This window comes from Galleria mellonella, unplaced genomic scaffold (assembly GCF_026898425.1).
Source record: "Galleria mellonella isolate WM207_F2 unplaced genomic scaffold, CSIRO_AGI_GalMel_v1 utg63, whole genome shotgun sequence".
Classification (NCBI taxonomy): domain Eukaryota; kingdom Metazoa; phylum Arthropoda; class Insecta; order Lepidoptera; family Pyralidae; genus Galleria; species Galleria mellonella.
This window is the reverse complement of record NW_026442130.1, coordinates 12524673-12541877: the sequence shown is the minus strand read 5'-3', so window position 1 is coordinate 12541877 and position 17205 is coordinate 12524673. Positions and strand designations below refer to the sequence as shown.

The window sequence follows — 17205 nt, the reverse complement described above, 5'->3', positions numbered from 1 at the left end:
GACCTCCTCGCGGTTCCCCTTGGAAACTATCATGGTTAATTCCTGATGAATTCATCATGATGGGCTAACTGGCCTGTTTTCATTCTCATCTCATCTCCCGTCACTGGTGCTCCGCCAGCGTATCCCGTTAGCGCAAGGCGGGGTTAACATAGCATTTTCACCCATCAAAAAAAATATGATTTATAAATGACTAGTTATATCTCCCAACCTTGTCTTCGTAAATTACCATAAAATTAACCTATTTTTTAATCCAGTTCTACTCATCTTTGTATCTAATCTCATTGAAATCCGATAAGCTGTTTAAACGAGATTGAGTAACAAACATACTTACAAACTTTCACGTCTTTAATATTAATAGAATAGGATTAGTATAATCTATTCTTGCCTAGATAAAATATTGTTGCATGTCCTATATACATACTACATATGAATATCACTTTAGAGTTCTGGGTTCGATGACATCGAGCACAGCTTTCAATTGTGGTTCTACAACCTTCCAGACAAATTATGTAAGACGTGTATGATACCAGAGGGAGACTTTGAAAAGTCGTTTGCTTGGGTACCTCTGTCACACTCGTGTTTTAACCGTGAAGCAGTTGTTTGCATGGATGTGTTTCAGTTTGAAGGGTGGGATATGGCAGTGAATTTACAGGGTACAGAGGAATAACATCTGAGTGCTCAAGAATGGCAACGCATGGAGGGTATCATGGGCGAAATAGTATACTCTGTTATGTCCATGGTACTGCTCATGTCTATAGGCGACGGTTACCACTTTCCATCAGGTGGGCCGTCAGCTTGTTTACCATTCTAAGTTACATAAAAAATACTTAATGTATCTTAAAGAAAAGATTCAAGAAAATTATTTATTTGTGAAGCATATGTTTAAATACAAGCAGATGTTTACAATGCAGTCTTGTTCTTGTTTAGCCTATACGGCATACAAAAATATGTGTGTATAGATACACAGACATTTAAAAACTACATCGTCGTCATATCAGCCTTTAACCGTCCACTGCTGAACATAAGACACCCCCATGGGGGGTTTTACTAGTAGTTGCCATGCGTGGCAAGCGGATTGCCAACCGCAGTTAGGCTTTAAAGATGTTTTAAGATGCTGCTGCCCATCCCTCGCCTTCCCTTAGTCGATTCTTACGACACCCAAAATTACATATACAGGTCAATTTTATATAATAAATCATCACTATATTCAGATTTTAAATACATCTATATAAAAAAAAATATCACCCAAAAATAATAGAACGATAGATGAGATAATTAAATAATGTTAATAAATATAAATAAATATTCGTTTTGTCACATTTTATCGTTCATGAATTCACATACATTGTAATAGCATTTATCTTAAACATAGACTTTGATTCCTCCTATCAGCCTTTAACTGTCCACTGCTGAACATCAACCTCCCCTTTGGAGGGTTTTGCCAGTAGTTAGTTAGACTTGGGAGATGTTTTAAGAGGGACGCTACTGCTCATCCCTCGACCTCCCTTAATCGCCTGTTACAACACCCGGAGGAAAGAAAGGAGTAACCTAAATGGCTAAATTTTTATTCGATTATACTAAATTAAAAGCAAACTAAGATAACCTACTGCTTACTTTTCTAATTTTTATCATCAAAGCCGACTATAAATTTTTCTCTATTTTTGCAACAACATTTCTTTTATTATACAAAAGTAAAATATAGTTATTTAATTACATCAACAAGAAAACTAGCTCGCGACGTTAGAAATAAACAAAACTTCATTCCATTTCAACACTGGAAGCAATCACACTGCGCCACTTAACCCGATCTTCGACTTTCTGCATCCAATCACTGCCGGCCTCAATTAATTATCCATTAACATGTACACTGAAGTGCTACAGCGTGTTAATGGAGCGGTGCATGTTGTCAGATATTTTCTAGACCAGTGTCTCCCAACCTTTTTTTGTGCCATGTCCCACTTGAACATTTCTAAAATTTTTATGCCCCCATACATAAATTTTCCCGACAAAGTTTACTTGACGACTCTAATCGCCCTGTTGATATTTTGGTAATATCAAACGAAATTATACCTAATAAATATTTATAGCATTTTTTTAATTTACTTTTTTTTGTTAAATTTGGCACCGATATCTACTCGTAGCATTGCATTTAAATGACCTAGAGGAAGAGGATTAAAATCACTTCGAGTCCATTTTTTATTGCCCCTCCCACCTCCCGCCCCTTAACTGTCAAAGTCAACTGCCCCCCTATGGGGCGTGGGCCCCACGTTGGGAAACACCGGTCTAGACCGTAAATATAAATGATAACACATTTGTAATCATACAAATATATTCTTTCAACCAACTTCAAATGGGAGGTTCCCAATTCGACTGTAGTTTTTTTTTATAGTTGCGTCAGTTTTAAACTAATTAAGATTTTTTTATCTGTAACTTTACTTACAGATTACTTACCCATAGAAATTCTATCAGTTTAATTTTTAGATCAAAATAGTTGGTTTTGTCACAATTTTTTTTGTGAGACAATCTTTAATTATCATATATAAATTTTGCATTTTTTTCTGTTTTGAGGAAATAATCAGCTGTTAATACTGTGACTAGTAATTTGGACATTTATTACTTACAAATATTGTTTATCAAAAAGTTTTTTTTTTAATTTAAATATAAAAGTTTAAATAGCACAAATGAAAATAATGAATAAAAGGAAATAGTTGCATCATAATTACCTATTCAATTTGCATGTTTTCACTTTTAATTAACTGAAATATACTCCACTCCACTAAAATAGTTGTTAGGCACACTACTATTTCTGGAGAGTTACTTTCTAAGCCATTTGTAGTATCTCGTATTCAATTCTTGAATGTTACATTCAATTTGCATCCGATAGATGCAAGGAATACCTAAATAGTGGAATGGTATAGGTAGGTAGATAGGTTGGTAGGACAACTTACAACTTCAATAAATTAATAATTAAATATATACATAATTAATATGATCTGTACCCGACCCAAAGATCGCCATGAAATTTGCAGCATTTTCGCATTGGATTGCCAGAGATATCCTTTGAGTCAGATACGAACCGGAACGGCGATTATGGCCCCTATCCACAATGCGCTGACCCAACTCCCTTTCCCTTTTAAAGGATTTCGCTTCCGCTCCCCACACGCCCGTAGTCTCAAAGCAACGGCAACGAAGATGTAAGCTAGTTCGAGAATCTTATATTTTACATGTTTAAACCACATGAATCGTATTCGTATCCCGCAGATGAGACACAGCAAAGGTGTTTACGCAAATTGCATCCCATAATAAACAGCGCCCTCACTTCCAAGGGACCAAAGTCAAACCATCAGGCCGTTTCCCATCCATCCATCCATCCCATTATAAGATTTTTGAGGCTTTCCTTTAAATATAATACTTCAGCAAACGTGCTAAGATTGCGTCGATGTGTTCGAAGGAAAATAAATCTTTCTCTCTTTCAAATACAATGAATTCTGCATTTATTGCATCAGAGCATGCGCTCTGATGCAATAAATCAATCCGTTTCATAATATTTACGTCCAATATTCTGCACATAAGTTAAATTTTGATAGTCAGTTGACACTGTTATCTTGGGTGATAAATTGAAATACATTATAGAAACATCACTATAAAACTTATTCTACGTATGTTTGAGTGATGATGATGATGATACAGCTGTTGTGCACTGATGAACATAGGCCTCCTCCTTGAGAAGTTTTACTAGTAGTCGCCATGCTTCGCAGATGGGTTGGCAATCGCAGTTAGGCTTTTGGTGATGTTATAAGGGGGCTGCTGGCCATCCCTCAACCCTTAGTCATCTCTTATTACATACACGGGAAAGGAAGGGGTATTCCATGTCACGATCGTACGACCAGTTTATGTTTGAGTAATCCACAATATTTCTAATAAATTGTAATGTTGTAGTATAGATTCATACACTTCATTTAAAATAACTGTCAAAATCAGCGTTTAACCCACATGGGTTAAACGCTGATGTATGTATTAGTATGTTACTAAGAAAAACTTTTTCGCAAATGTTGAAGTCGAAAAGAGAACTTGATATTAAAACATAAAAAAATGGTACATGTGTACAATATTTTTTTTTCGACATTTTATAGTGAGATTTATGACGAACTAGCCACCCATCCCGACCTCGCATGGATTGTAAAGCATATATGCTTGCATTTTTTGCATAAGTTTGTTACGGCAAGTATGAATTAGATAAGCATAGTAAGCTATCCTTAAAGGATAGACATATGCCATTGCAGATTTTTTTGTACACCTATATGTTAAAAGAGAAACAATCTCACCATACATTGTTTTGATATATCCTAAACGGATTAGGCAGCGTTTTCGATGAAAATTGACTTGAATTCTTCCAACATTTCAAAATCTCAAAAAAAATCCGTTCGTAACCAGGACGGGTAACTAGTCACTTATAAAATTATGTAAATTAGTTAAACACTTATTTGAATCTGTTAATTAACTTACAATGCAAACAAGCCGAAATAACTTTAAACATAACTAACTGCCTCATTCTAAATAAATTCTTGTAGCGATGTTCCGTGTTTGTGATGCTAATTCCAGTAAATCGCGGCCTAATGAAGCAAATCGAAACAATAGCGGAAAATCTTTTGCAAATATTGTTTGTTGTTTCACTAAGTACTGACGTAGGTTTTTAAACGATGTCTCTATATGTCTGCCAGTTTGTTATTTCCACGCGGCTTCGTCTGCCCGAACCCGTTTCACCAATAATTATGAAAACGTAATCATAACCATGATTACGTCTTTAAGACTTTTTCCTTATTATTTGAAGACCACACACATGTTTTTGGCTTCCATTCTGAACTTACAGTCTTCTCTCGTCGTTATCATTTACCAGAGGAAGACTTTGTACAAAAGTCGTTTGCTTAGGCACCTCTATCCCATTCGTGTTTTAACCGTGAAACAGTTGTGTTTACATGGCTGTGTTTTGATTTGAAGGGTGGGATATGGCGTGAATTTACAGAGTACAGAAGAATAACACCTGAGTCCTCAGGAATGGTAACGTATGGGGGGGTATATGGGCAAAACAGTATACACTGTTATGTCCATAGGCGACGGTTACTACTTTCCATTTGGGCCGTCAGCTTGTTTGCCATTCTAAGTTGCATAGAAAAAAATCATCAACATATCAGCTGTTTACTGCCCTCTGCTGGATATAAGCCTCTCCCATAAGGGATGGTTGCCAGTAGTTGGCAGGCTTGACACAGGGGTTCGCAGTTAGGCTTTAGTGACGTTTTAGGAAGGACGCTACTGCCCATCCCTTGACATTAAGTTCTTTTGTTTTTGCGTGGCCTATATGTTTAAATTTTGTCTACTGTTGCTATTTGTTTATCTATTTCTATTGCTAATCTATTTATTACCTTTATTATTACCTTTTTATTATATTGTTTTATTAGTAAATTAGGTAGTTTAAAATAATTAGATTATAGACAAACCACGTTCCTTTCAGATGTGGGCCGTGGAGACCATCCACCATCGTCACGACGAATATAATATGAAGACCAACAAGCTCGTCGCCAGCGCCAAGACAGCCGGCCTAATATACAGGGACTACATCTACGGTGCAGTAGTGGTATTCACTATACTCGAAGTGGTCAAGTGTGTGATCGGCTCCCCAAGACCTACGTTCTTCGATTTATGCGAGCCTGACGCAGAGAAGACGTGTAAACAGTAAGTGATATTTAGTTACTAGCTGACAAGGAATGAGTAGCAGCGACGCCCGTAAAACATAACTAAAACCTAACTGTAGTTACCAATCCGCCTACCAAACGCGCCAACTACTGACAAAGCCCATCCTAGAAAGAGGCCTATGTACAGCAGTGGACAGTTAACGGCTGTGGCTAAAAGCACACGGTTTTGCCCACTACCGCCACCTACCAAATAATTTCAGTAAAATCATTAGAGTAATTTTGGAATTTAATGTGAACAAATATCGTGACACGATATAGGAAAGAAAAAAATTTAAATAGTTTTATTTGATTAAAAATATACATAATTGTAGTTTACAACAGACCTATGTATTACGTAATTAATATTAAAAATAAAGTAAATTATTTTAAATATTAAATAAATCCATTCTTCTAATTTTTCAAATTTAAAATAAAGGTCATTTTGACCTTATTCTTTGTCATATTATGTAAACGAATATAATGTTTTATCATTCTAAACTCATAAAAATTTTAAAAAAATATGTTAAAACATGAGGCCGATAAAGAGACACTTAGTAAACTCACATAACATTTAAGATGAACAGACAGAGAGGTTATCTATAGTTGTCACAATGATAATATTGTATTTTTAAAAGATAATGGAATTAAAGATATCTTAGTAGTTATTTTGATATGCAGTATCATTTCTTTAAATATAAACAACTTGAAGTATAATCATTAATATTGTATCATTAACTTATCAAAGGTTCTCGAGAGGAGATTATTATAACGATTGGACAGTCTTTTGTATCCTTTCTCATAAATTATTTTACTTTTATCTTTATTTCTGTGCCTCTGGGTCTTAGTGCAATGAACAAAATGAAAAAAAAAAATCCTTATTCGGCACACCAACTCCAATTTGTTTTACAAAAGCAGACTGATATTTAGAATTTAAAATCTTATTTTACTTATAAAATTGTAAGTGAACGATAAATGCCAAAATAATAACTTTTAGAAAATTTCTCTGTTTATATATTTATTCCAGTATCACGCTAAAACTACTGATGGTAATTTGTTTTATCCTGATATGTCATCAAATCATCATATCAGCCTTTAACTGTCTACTGCTGAACATAAACCTTCCTCTTGAGGGAGTTTGCCAGTAGCTGCCATGCTTGGCAGGCAGGTTGACAACTGCAGTCAGGCTTTAAAGATATTTTAAGAGGGACGCTGTTGCCATTCCTTGCCCTCCCTTAGTCGATTTTTACGACACCCACGAGAAAGGAAGGGATGGCATATTCTATGCCGGGACTACTTTGTTAATTTGTTAAATCACCAATTTGGTAAATTAATTACCAGTTATAATTATGAATCTCAAATTTGTGTCTCATAAATATCTTCATTCAACAGTTCGGAGTTTGTGACCAGCTACACGTGTACTTCTACGAAGTACTCGAGGTACTTGAAGATCGATTCCGCCAGAAGTTTTCCATCTGCTCATGCAACTATGTCTATATACTGCGGACTGTTTGTCGCTGTAAGTATATTATAATAGAAGTATATTATAGTAGAACAGAGGGAAAAGGCATTGTTAGTAATGGGGACTAACGCCTCTATTATAGTACATAGTGGAACAGAGAGAAAAGGAATTGTTAGTAATGAGGACTAACGACCCTATTATAATAGTACATAGTGGAACAGAGGGGAAACGCATTGTTAGTAATGGGGACTAACGCCTCTATATTACATAGTACATAGTGGAACAGAGTAGAAAGGAATTGTTAGTAATGGAGACTAACGGTCCTATTATAGTACATAGTAGAACAGAGGGAAAAGGCATTGTTAGTAGTGGAGACTAACACCTTTATAGTGGAATAGAGAGAAAAGGAATTGTTAGTAATGGGAAATAACAGCTCTAGCAGGCTAGCAATATACCTATTAGATCGACTCATGCAGTTCCACCTGGAAATCTTAGTTTATGAATAATATAATTGAATTCATTATAACGGACCAATCATCCCTCATTGGTGCTAACGTATACCAATAGCGCAGACGAGGTTACCATTCAATTATCATCAATTAAAAAAAGTATATAGTAAAACACCATAACGTTGCAGGATCCAGGGCAATTATTTGATCAACTATAGAGTCTAGTATAAATCATAACCAAATTAGGCTGTTTTCTGCTCAAATATTTGTTTTATGTCTCTCCACACAGATCTATATTTCTACTATACTACAGACAGATAGTGTCCAGAGTCTAATGCAGTTTGTATAAAAAACAAAGACGATGGCTCCTCTAAAATAAAATTATCTCTGTAGACATACTAACCAGTTACCTTATTTAAAAGTGTAACTTATTACTTCTTGGCGTTTTGACGGCCCAACCAATCATCATTAAGTTTGGCATACACGTAATATTTGGGTTGGAAAAGTACGTAGGTTACTCTTTATTGCGGACAGAGTTATAGGCATAACAAGTATTACATAATTTATTATGTTACCCAAGAGATTTATCGAGCAAAAATAAATGAAGATGCCGGTGGGGGCCGCCGTAGACGGACGTATGTCCACCAAATAGGCGACGTGCTGAAGAAGGGCCAAATTAAAAGTATCCGTAACCGGCTAGCGTGTATGAAAAGATTGATGAATGTGGAAGAAGCGAGAGAGGTTTGTTTAAATCGAAGCATTTTGTGTTCTATTGTTTCTGCCTACCCTAATGGGAGACAGGCGTGACAGATATGTATGTATGTATTATCCATTTCTTCAGGTGTAGGTAACTCATCTACCTTAGAATTATGTAGCATATGGTAAGAGAAATGTGTAGCTTACCGACTAATTGCTGATCGTCAAGATGTTCAAATCTTTATTTCTTGCAGTGGTACCTCCAGAGGCGAGCGTTTAGCTGGCACAACCGCTCAGTGCTGATTGTGCCGCTGGTGCAGACCATCTGCCTAGTTTACGCCGCAGTCTGCACCCTCAGCAGACTCACGGACCACCGCCACCACTGGTGGGATGTGCTGGTTGGCGGCTTGATGGGACTCCTCGCCGTACTATATACGGTAAGTCTCCCTTTCTTTCTCTTACACACTCACTTTCACTATCTCTTATTCGCTCTCTCTAACTTATTTTCTATTTATTATATATTATTATTGGCAGAACTTATATATATAAGCAGAATTTATATATTAGTATTGGCAGAACTTTACAATTTGTAAAATCTAAATTACGCGTAAGTGAATCCGGTCATTATTACATTAAAATATAATGTGTACTTACTAAACTTTAAACAATGAACACTTTTATTTAAAAAAAGCAACAGTTGAATTGAGTTTTCTTGGATTTTTTTTGATGGGTGAAAATGGTATGGTAACCTACGCTAACGGGATTCGCTGGCGGAGCACCAGTGAAAGGTGATAGGTGAGAATAAAAACAGGCCAGTTAGTCCATCATGATGAATTCATCAGGAATTAAGTACGATAATTTCCAGGACGAACCGCAAGGAGGTCGACCTGGTCGGGTATATTGCTAGCTATAGGATTCTCAGTTTCCATTACTAACAATCCCTTTCCCCCCATTGTATACCGTTAGCATACCATCCCTTTCCCCCAGTTTACTTGGATAAAAAAATATTCTAATATATATATATATATATATTCTTATAAAAAACATATTAAAATCAGTTGCAATCTTTACATTAGAAGAAATAAGCGGAGATACAAGTAGGTAGATAGCAATTTTATTTTATACTATTCAAATAAGAGTCCCTTAATGATTTGAAGAAGAGAAACGGATTATGGAAAGAAGATAAATGGATGACAACGGATGGATACATCATGAATGAATGGACATCATCGTCATATCTCAGTTGTCTACTGTCCAATGCTGAACATGTCCAAAGGAGGGGGGGGGGGGGAGTAATTATCACGCTTGACAGGCAGGTTGAAAACCGTAAGTTAGGCTTTGGTGACGTTTTAAGAGGGACGCTGCTGCACATCCTTCGATTATTAAGTTCCTTCAATCACATCTTACAATACCCACGAGAAAGGAAGGGGTGGCCTATTCTATTTTTTTTATACAACTTAGAATGGCAAACAAGCTGACGGCCCACCTGATGGAAAGTAGCAACCGTCGCCTATAGACATGAGCAGTACCATGGACATAACAGAGTATACTGTTTCGTCCATGATACCCCCAATGCGTTGCCATTCCTGAGGACTCAGGTGTTATTCCTCTGTACCCAGTAAATTCACGCCATATCTATGCCGAGACTACACGGCAAACGATGATAAATAGATTGCAAGTTGACAATTAGCTGTTGGCACTTTCATAATAACAGACGGTAAGCATTTGTCGCCGTTGATCGTGACTGTGAACGAAATGATGATAATTTAAGTACTTCATCATCTAAACGAGAATTATAGAACTAGTCAACAAGTATTAAGTAAATGAAAACTTGACTCTCTTCTAATGTATTTATATCACAGTGTAAATAAAAACAAGTAATCGTTTTTATCTCTTTGAACTAATTTGTTTGCTGAATCCTTAATATTTATTTGGTAATTTCTCATCAATGTTACATAATAAATAATATAAATACATATATTTATATTATTATATGTATCACAACTCCCACAGAATAGAATAGAATAGAAAATCATTTATTCAAATAAACTTACATTGAAGCACTTTTGAATAGTCATTACATTTTTTTTTTAATCTACCGCTCGTTCGGAAAGCTGTCTCATCACAAGAAGAACGAGCAAGAAACTTGCGTGTTGCTCTTTTAAATAATTTTATTATTACTTTACATTTTTAAGTTTAAATATATCTAGAACTAACAGAATTTTTCATCGTGCCTCCCACCAAATTGTTTATAATTAGATAGATAGATATATAGATAGATAGATAATTTATTTGCATTACTTACAGCACACATATCACAACATATATTGATATACATAAAAAGCGAGATAACATAAATGATTAAAACAAAATACATAAAGCTAAATAGAATTTTTCGTTTGTGCGTGTGCCATAACAATACAAAATGGTCACAACTCAGTTTATTGCATCGCCCTCAAAAGAGCAAAGCACTGATATTCTGTTGCGGCCAAAGTGAAAAGGGTAACAATAATACAATACTACCAGATTATCCATACAGTAAATAGACAGATATACAATAAACAGAGATATGACAGTTTATCTCCATCCAAAGGTTGCCTGGAAGAGATCGCTCTTAGCGATAAGGTCGCCCATTGTTTTCTCATTGTGATTATTCCTTGTAATTATTTACATTTATAATAAATTTACTATTGTAATATTTTGGAGGAAAATTTTTTTGTAATAAAGAGTATTTATCTATCTATCTATAATGAGGTGACTTTGGGGGGAGACGGTTTGTTGGTATTGGGCACGTTAATCCCCTTTGCTAGCAATATACACTATTAGGTTGACTTCCACGCGATTCCCCCTGGAAGTCATCGTGATTAATTCTTGTTGAATCTGTCGTAATAGGCTAACGGACCAGCATTCATCCTCACCTATCACCACTCACTGGTGCTCCGCCAGCGTATACCGATAACGCACACGGTGTTACCATACCATTATCATTCATTATTATTATTATCCGGGGTGATCTCATGACTTCATTTAGTCCACTTGGTATTTGTTTTGTTATTAAAGACACTTGTCTGTCAACTCATTTGTTTAATGTGTCCGAACATAATTCAAACATTAGTGAATGTAAAGAATCCATGTGCAAATATTTATCGTGTGTATTGACAGTAAGTCTGGAATGTGTTTAGTGATTTTAAACTATAGTGAATAACTAGTAATAAGTCTCTAATGTCTGAGCTATAGTTATGGTTTAGTGTTATTTTTATTTGACGACAAAAGAGTAGGTTTTTAATTTAATCGTTTCTTTTTCTTTATGACACTTAAAATAGCAAACAAGCTGACGGCCCACCTGATGAAAAATAGCAATCGTCGCCTATAGACATGAGCAGTACCATGGACATGTACACATAACAGAGTATACTGTTTCGCCCATAATACCCGCCATGCGTTGCCATTCCTGAGGACTCAGTTATTTCTCTGTACCCTGAAAATTCACTGCCATATCCCGCCCTTCAAACCGAAACACAGCCATGCAAACACAACTGCTTCACGGTAGAAACACGAATGGGACAGAGGTACCCAAGCAAACAACTTTTGTACAATATCTCCCTCTAGTAAATGAGAAACAGATGTAAACTTTATTAAATAATACGGAAAAAACCCGCGCGAAAATAATCTTATCGTCAAGTACCTATATGCGAATATTATTCCGCGTTCAATATTCTAATAAATCAAATAACACTATTAACTCAAATAATACAATAATTAAAGTAACAATTAGTCCATTACCCTAAGGTTGCCTTGAAAAGATTGCTCTCAGCAATCAGACCGCCTTACTGTACTTATATAATTGTATCGTTGTTTTTGTAAATTATTTTGCTTATCCCCTGTACTGTATAATGCAAATAAAGTATACTCATTCATACTCATTCATTGATACTTTTTAACCGGTTAAAACAGTTTTTTAAGTCAATACATTTAAGCGGTTACAAGTTCGACAGTAATGTATTTAATTAACTGTCCACTGGTGAACATAGTCTACATAAGGAGAGATTTGCCAGTAGTTGCCACGCTTGGCAGGCGGGTTGGCAACCGCAGATTTAGTGATGTTTTAAAAGGGATGCTGCTGCCCATCCCTCGATTACTAAATCATCACTATACCTATGATGAATTATTAGAAACACTTGCACAAGACTGATCTACAAAATCATCAATTATGATGACAAAGAATGTTTTTTATTTCTTTTACAAGTATGTACCAATAGCTAATGTTATTTGTGTGCTGTAAATGATGCAAATAAATTATGTATCTATTATATATATCTTAAGTCATTTATCTATTTATTCATTAGTACATATATGTGTACATGGCGGACTTAATGTTAAAAGCAATCTCTCCCAGTCAATCTTAGGAAAGTGTCAGAATACACGAATGCGGTACTACTAATATAATTTTCCTTATTCCTTTCATTTAAGAGTTTCCTCTTGTCGGTGCAACTAATTCATGCACCTTCTTCCAGCCAATTCTATCCCAGGACATATCCTTGACCTCCCTATACAACATGACACACAGTGTTTCTTTTATCTGTCCCATGTAGTTATTCCTCGGTCTTCCTCGTCCTCTTTTGCCCTCTATTTTTCCTTCTACTATGCTCTTTAAAAAATCGTCATGTCGTATAAGAGTAGCCCAGCAGTAATATAATAATCATTCAAAATGTAACAATGAAAAATCATTATTACTCGTCTCATCAACACAATAATGTTAGTCCATTGAAAAGATAAAATATATGCTAAGTACAGTGTAAATTCAATTAACAGTCCTATACAAACACTTTTCTATATGTACATATGAGACGACAATACTGCTTTGTACACATAACGGTTTGTTGCGACAATATTTTTCATGAGTGTTAGTTAATTTAGATCAAAGTGATCTAATTTAACTAACACTAATGAAAAATAAACATAAAAAAAAAATATAACGTCAAGCAAGGGCATGTTTAGGCTTGGTCTAAGAATACTGATTTTCAGGTGGAAAAGGGATTGTTAGTAGTGGAGTCTTATTAGACTATTACTATTATTATTATTATTAGCCCCATTACTAGCAATATACCCTATCAGGTCGATCTCCACGCGGTTCCCCCTGAAAACTATTATGTTTAATTCTTGTCGAATTCATCATGGTGGGCCAACTAATCTCTAATCTAATCTAATTCATTCTCACCTATCATCTTCCACTGGTGCCTTGATTTTATTAAACTATAGACAAATTATTTAATGGACAATATATATATATATATATATATATATATATATATATATATATATACTTCGATGAGTGAGGTTAACAGATCATATAGAATGATCATAGAGGATTTATCTTGTACACTACTTTATCTTGTACTATGTTACAATACATTGTTATCTACCTATGTATCACAAAATAAATAAATGAAACGAAAATTGTTGACGTGTAATTTTAAATATTTTAATTTAATATCAATCATAACCATGACACGCTTCGCTCTGTGTCTACGCAATGCAGCACTATTCTATGACTGGACATTACAAGCAGAACAAAATTTTCGTATTACTTCTATCAATATTATTATATAGACCATAATACCTTTAGATAGAGCGTAGTATCAAAAAAACGTCCCAAATAAATAAATTTTAAAATTAATTTAATACACAAAACAAATATACTTGTAGTTTGAATAAAAACAAACCCAACTAGGGTTTGGTTAAAAGGTTAATACAATTTATATTACATTTCGAAAACGAGCTATTTAAAGATTTTTTAAATTAATTCCTAAGAAGACTATCTAAGCGTTTATTATCTAAATATAATCTACAAAAGTGTAATATCTGTCTTTAATAAATAGTGCTAAGTTCAACTAACAAATATATCTATAGGTAATAACAATAACGAACTTTCAGATCCTGGTCCTATGCAAGAACTTTTCGCAGCCGGCCGTGGTCAGCACCAGTGACATATCGAGCAGTGACAGCAACAACCACCCGTCCGTCCGACGGCTCCTACCCAACGAATCGCGGACAGCCATGCCCTAGCCTCAAGCAGTGTAAGCTTCGCGCTTACGAGGAAAAAAAAATAAGTTACCTTTATGGTATCCTTCATATTTCGAATACATTTAAATTCGGAATGTTTGTGTGTGTAAAATAAGATGGCGTATACCGCGCATTGGCGAGTTCAAATATAGAAATGGAACATTTTAATGATTGTGACGTAGCAATTTTTTGACTAATAAAATATCCCAAATTTGCCATTCTAATGAAATAAAAATTATACTGAGATTAATAGTAATAACTGGATAAAGTGAATGTTATAAAATATTAGTGTAATGTAGAAATATTAAAATCAAACGAATTAAAAAGTTCATAGTGTCAGAATGGAGTCATAGATCTTTTTAATATTTAAAAAAGTCGTAATTGCTTGTGCGTGTTTAAAATTAACAGTCATAATTAATTTTGTACATAGAATTTTAGTTATTAATAGGTAAGTAGATAAATAGATGTAGACGATATTATTGTGTAGTTTGTTAGATTATGTGGCAGTTTATTTATTTATCACAACATGATGAAAGTTGTGGCTGAGGACATAACTAACAATGCTTTAAACTTAAACCTCATTTTATACATATTTCATTCTGATATTTAATTAAATAATATTTTTTTTATTTATTAATATAAATAATAATGCAGACATTTTATTTTTTATGCAACATTAATTTTATATACAATTAATTTAAACAACAAATACTTTCTACTTAATAATAGGACACATGGATATCTTTTACTATGTATAATGTCCCATTTGTCCACTTAGATTTTTTTTTGTTTTTAACAAATTTGGAAATAACATTCCGTTGTTTATAATTATTTAAAAATAATATACTCTGACTCTAAATAATTTTGTATAAAATTATTTTCGAGTTCCATGTATTATTAATGTGATGTCAATAAATAAGGAAATGTCTACCAGTGAAATTTTCTATTATTTTATTTAGATACGTATGTTAAAAATACACACGGGTAATTAGAAAATTCATTTCTTATTATTATTTACGCATTTAATTACAATTATTTTATTTAAAATAGACAAATATCGAAACTGTTTTTATATAATTTGGGCAAAATATCAGTATAACGAAATTAAAAAAAAAACTCGTTTCTTTACGAAAAGCGTGCGCAATAAACGCAACGCTTATATTTGCTAAAATGACATCAATATTTTAAATTCATTATAAATCAATAATCACCTCAAGCGAGCACTTACTTACACTTAGATTATTTAGTATTAATAGAATGAAGTTCAAGTGTAGGTACAAAAGTCGTGTTAGAAAAATATGTTTCATCTGTCATAAAATAAAAAAAAAATATATGTAATGTTTCGACTTTTTAAATTCATAATGTGTGAAATAAGAATTTTAAATAATTATTTCTAAGTAGAAATACAACTGTGGGGGAAACACTGAGAACAGTATTCGTTGTACAGTACCTGGTCTAGTCGTAAGTTTTATTGTAGTTACAAAATTGTTTAGTATTTTAATAGTAAACATTACATACCCACCTTCTATTTAATATATTATTTATAAATGTAAAATAATATTCTTTCAAACACTATTGTATATAAATTTCATTATTTACATTTTATTAAGTAAAACAAAATTATGTATGGAATATTGAAATAGTTCTGTTTCGAGCGTATCCTGGTTCCCATAACCAGAGGGCTTACCATGAAATATTTACCGAAACTTCAGGGATGAACGAACAAAAATTTGATGTTAAAATTACACAATACATGCCATGCTTATGTAAGTGAAATTAATCACTCACATTAGACTAAGTACATATAGATTTAGACAATTCGTCAATGTAACAGCAAAATATTCTGGTATACTTATTCATTCAACACCGATAGATGGCGTTCTTTTATTTATTTAAAGAATTATATATCAGTCTTAGATATGTTAGCAAACAATTGACTGAACGTTATTTAGAGCGTTTTTTAACACTACGCTCCATCTAATAGTAAATGATTTATATCTAAGGCTCTGATGTATGCACGTTAATGCTGATCTCAGTTCGAGTCACGTTTTATCTTATCAATATGTAGGTGTCTACAGACCAAAGGTGCGTACAAAGAGCGTATATACAAAGCCATTAAGAAGTGAAATAAAACTGTATGTAGCTACAAAAGCACATTTTTTATGTACGTCTCTATGGTTTGAAATCCTCGACACTTTATTTGTAGTTTTATGTTTAAAATTAATGCAAAAACACTAATAGTTTACAACAATTGTCAATTATTATATTTATTATACAAAAAGATAACACCACTATTTGTACAAACTAAAATGCCATTATTTTCGATACCAATTTTGCGGGAACTGAAGAACGAATAACTCGTCTTTTAGGATGCACGGAACTCAATTTACACTTGTTTATGTTTATTTTTACTTAATAAAATGTAATCTTTACTCAATCTGAGACATTGACATTCCTTCGCATTTAACGTACTACTTTAGATATACTTTTTTATTGCGGCCTCTTTGTAAATAATATGTTAAAGATGCGTCTGTAAAACTTGTTCTGTCTGCGAATTTTGAATAAATTTATGGACAGCTATTTTTGTTTTTTTTTTTTATTTATCCTATAAGATCCTTCGTCACTTCGAACAAAATACATTTATATGAAATCTATGCAACCAGTTCGTTGAATTAGAAAATTTTATATTATGAAGTAGTTAGGTCCTTTATGATATCTATTGATACTGATATCTTGAACAAAGACATTCATATATAGTTGTATAACAGAATAATTATGAATTTATTTATGTGTTGACGCTTCTAAAATG

At 33.7% G+C, this 17205-nt stretch overlaps 1 protein-coding gene across 3 annotated transcripts in view; it reads left to right on the top strand.

The window, feature by feature from the left end:
* The window catches only part of LOC113521732 (phospholipid phosphatase 2-like), a 105722-nt gene extending 88746 nt beyond the window's left edge, over positions 1-16976 (top strand). For all 3 annotated transcript variants that reach the window (XM_026907374.3, XM_031909758.2, XM_052899787.1), the window contains exons 4-7: positions 5510-5730; positions 7119-7245; positions 8588-8770; positions 14268-16976. In XM_026907374.3, the coding sequence (XP_026763175.2) occupies positions 5510-5730; positions 7119-7245; positions 8588-8770; positions 14268-14399 (663 nt within the window). In that variant the 3' untranslated portion in view covers positions 14400-16976. The remainder of the gene's footprint in view (positions 1-5509; positions 5731-7118; positions 7246-8587; positions 8771-14267) is intronic.
* Positions 16977-17205: the final 229 nt, after the last annotated feature.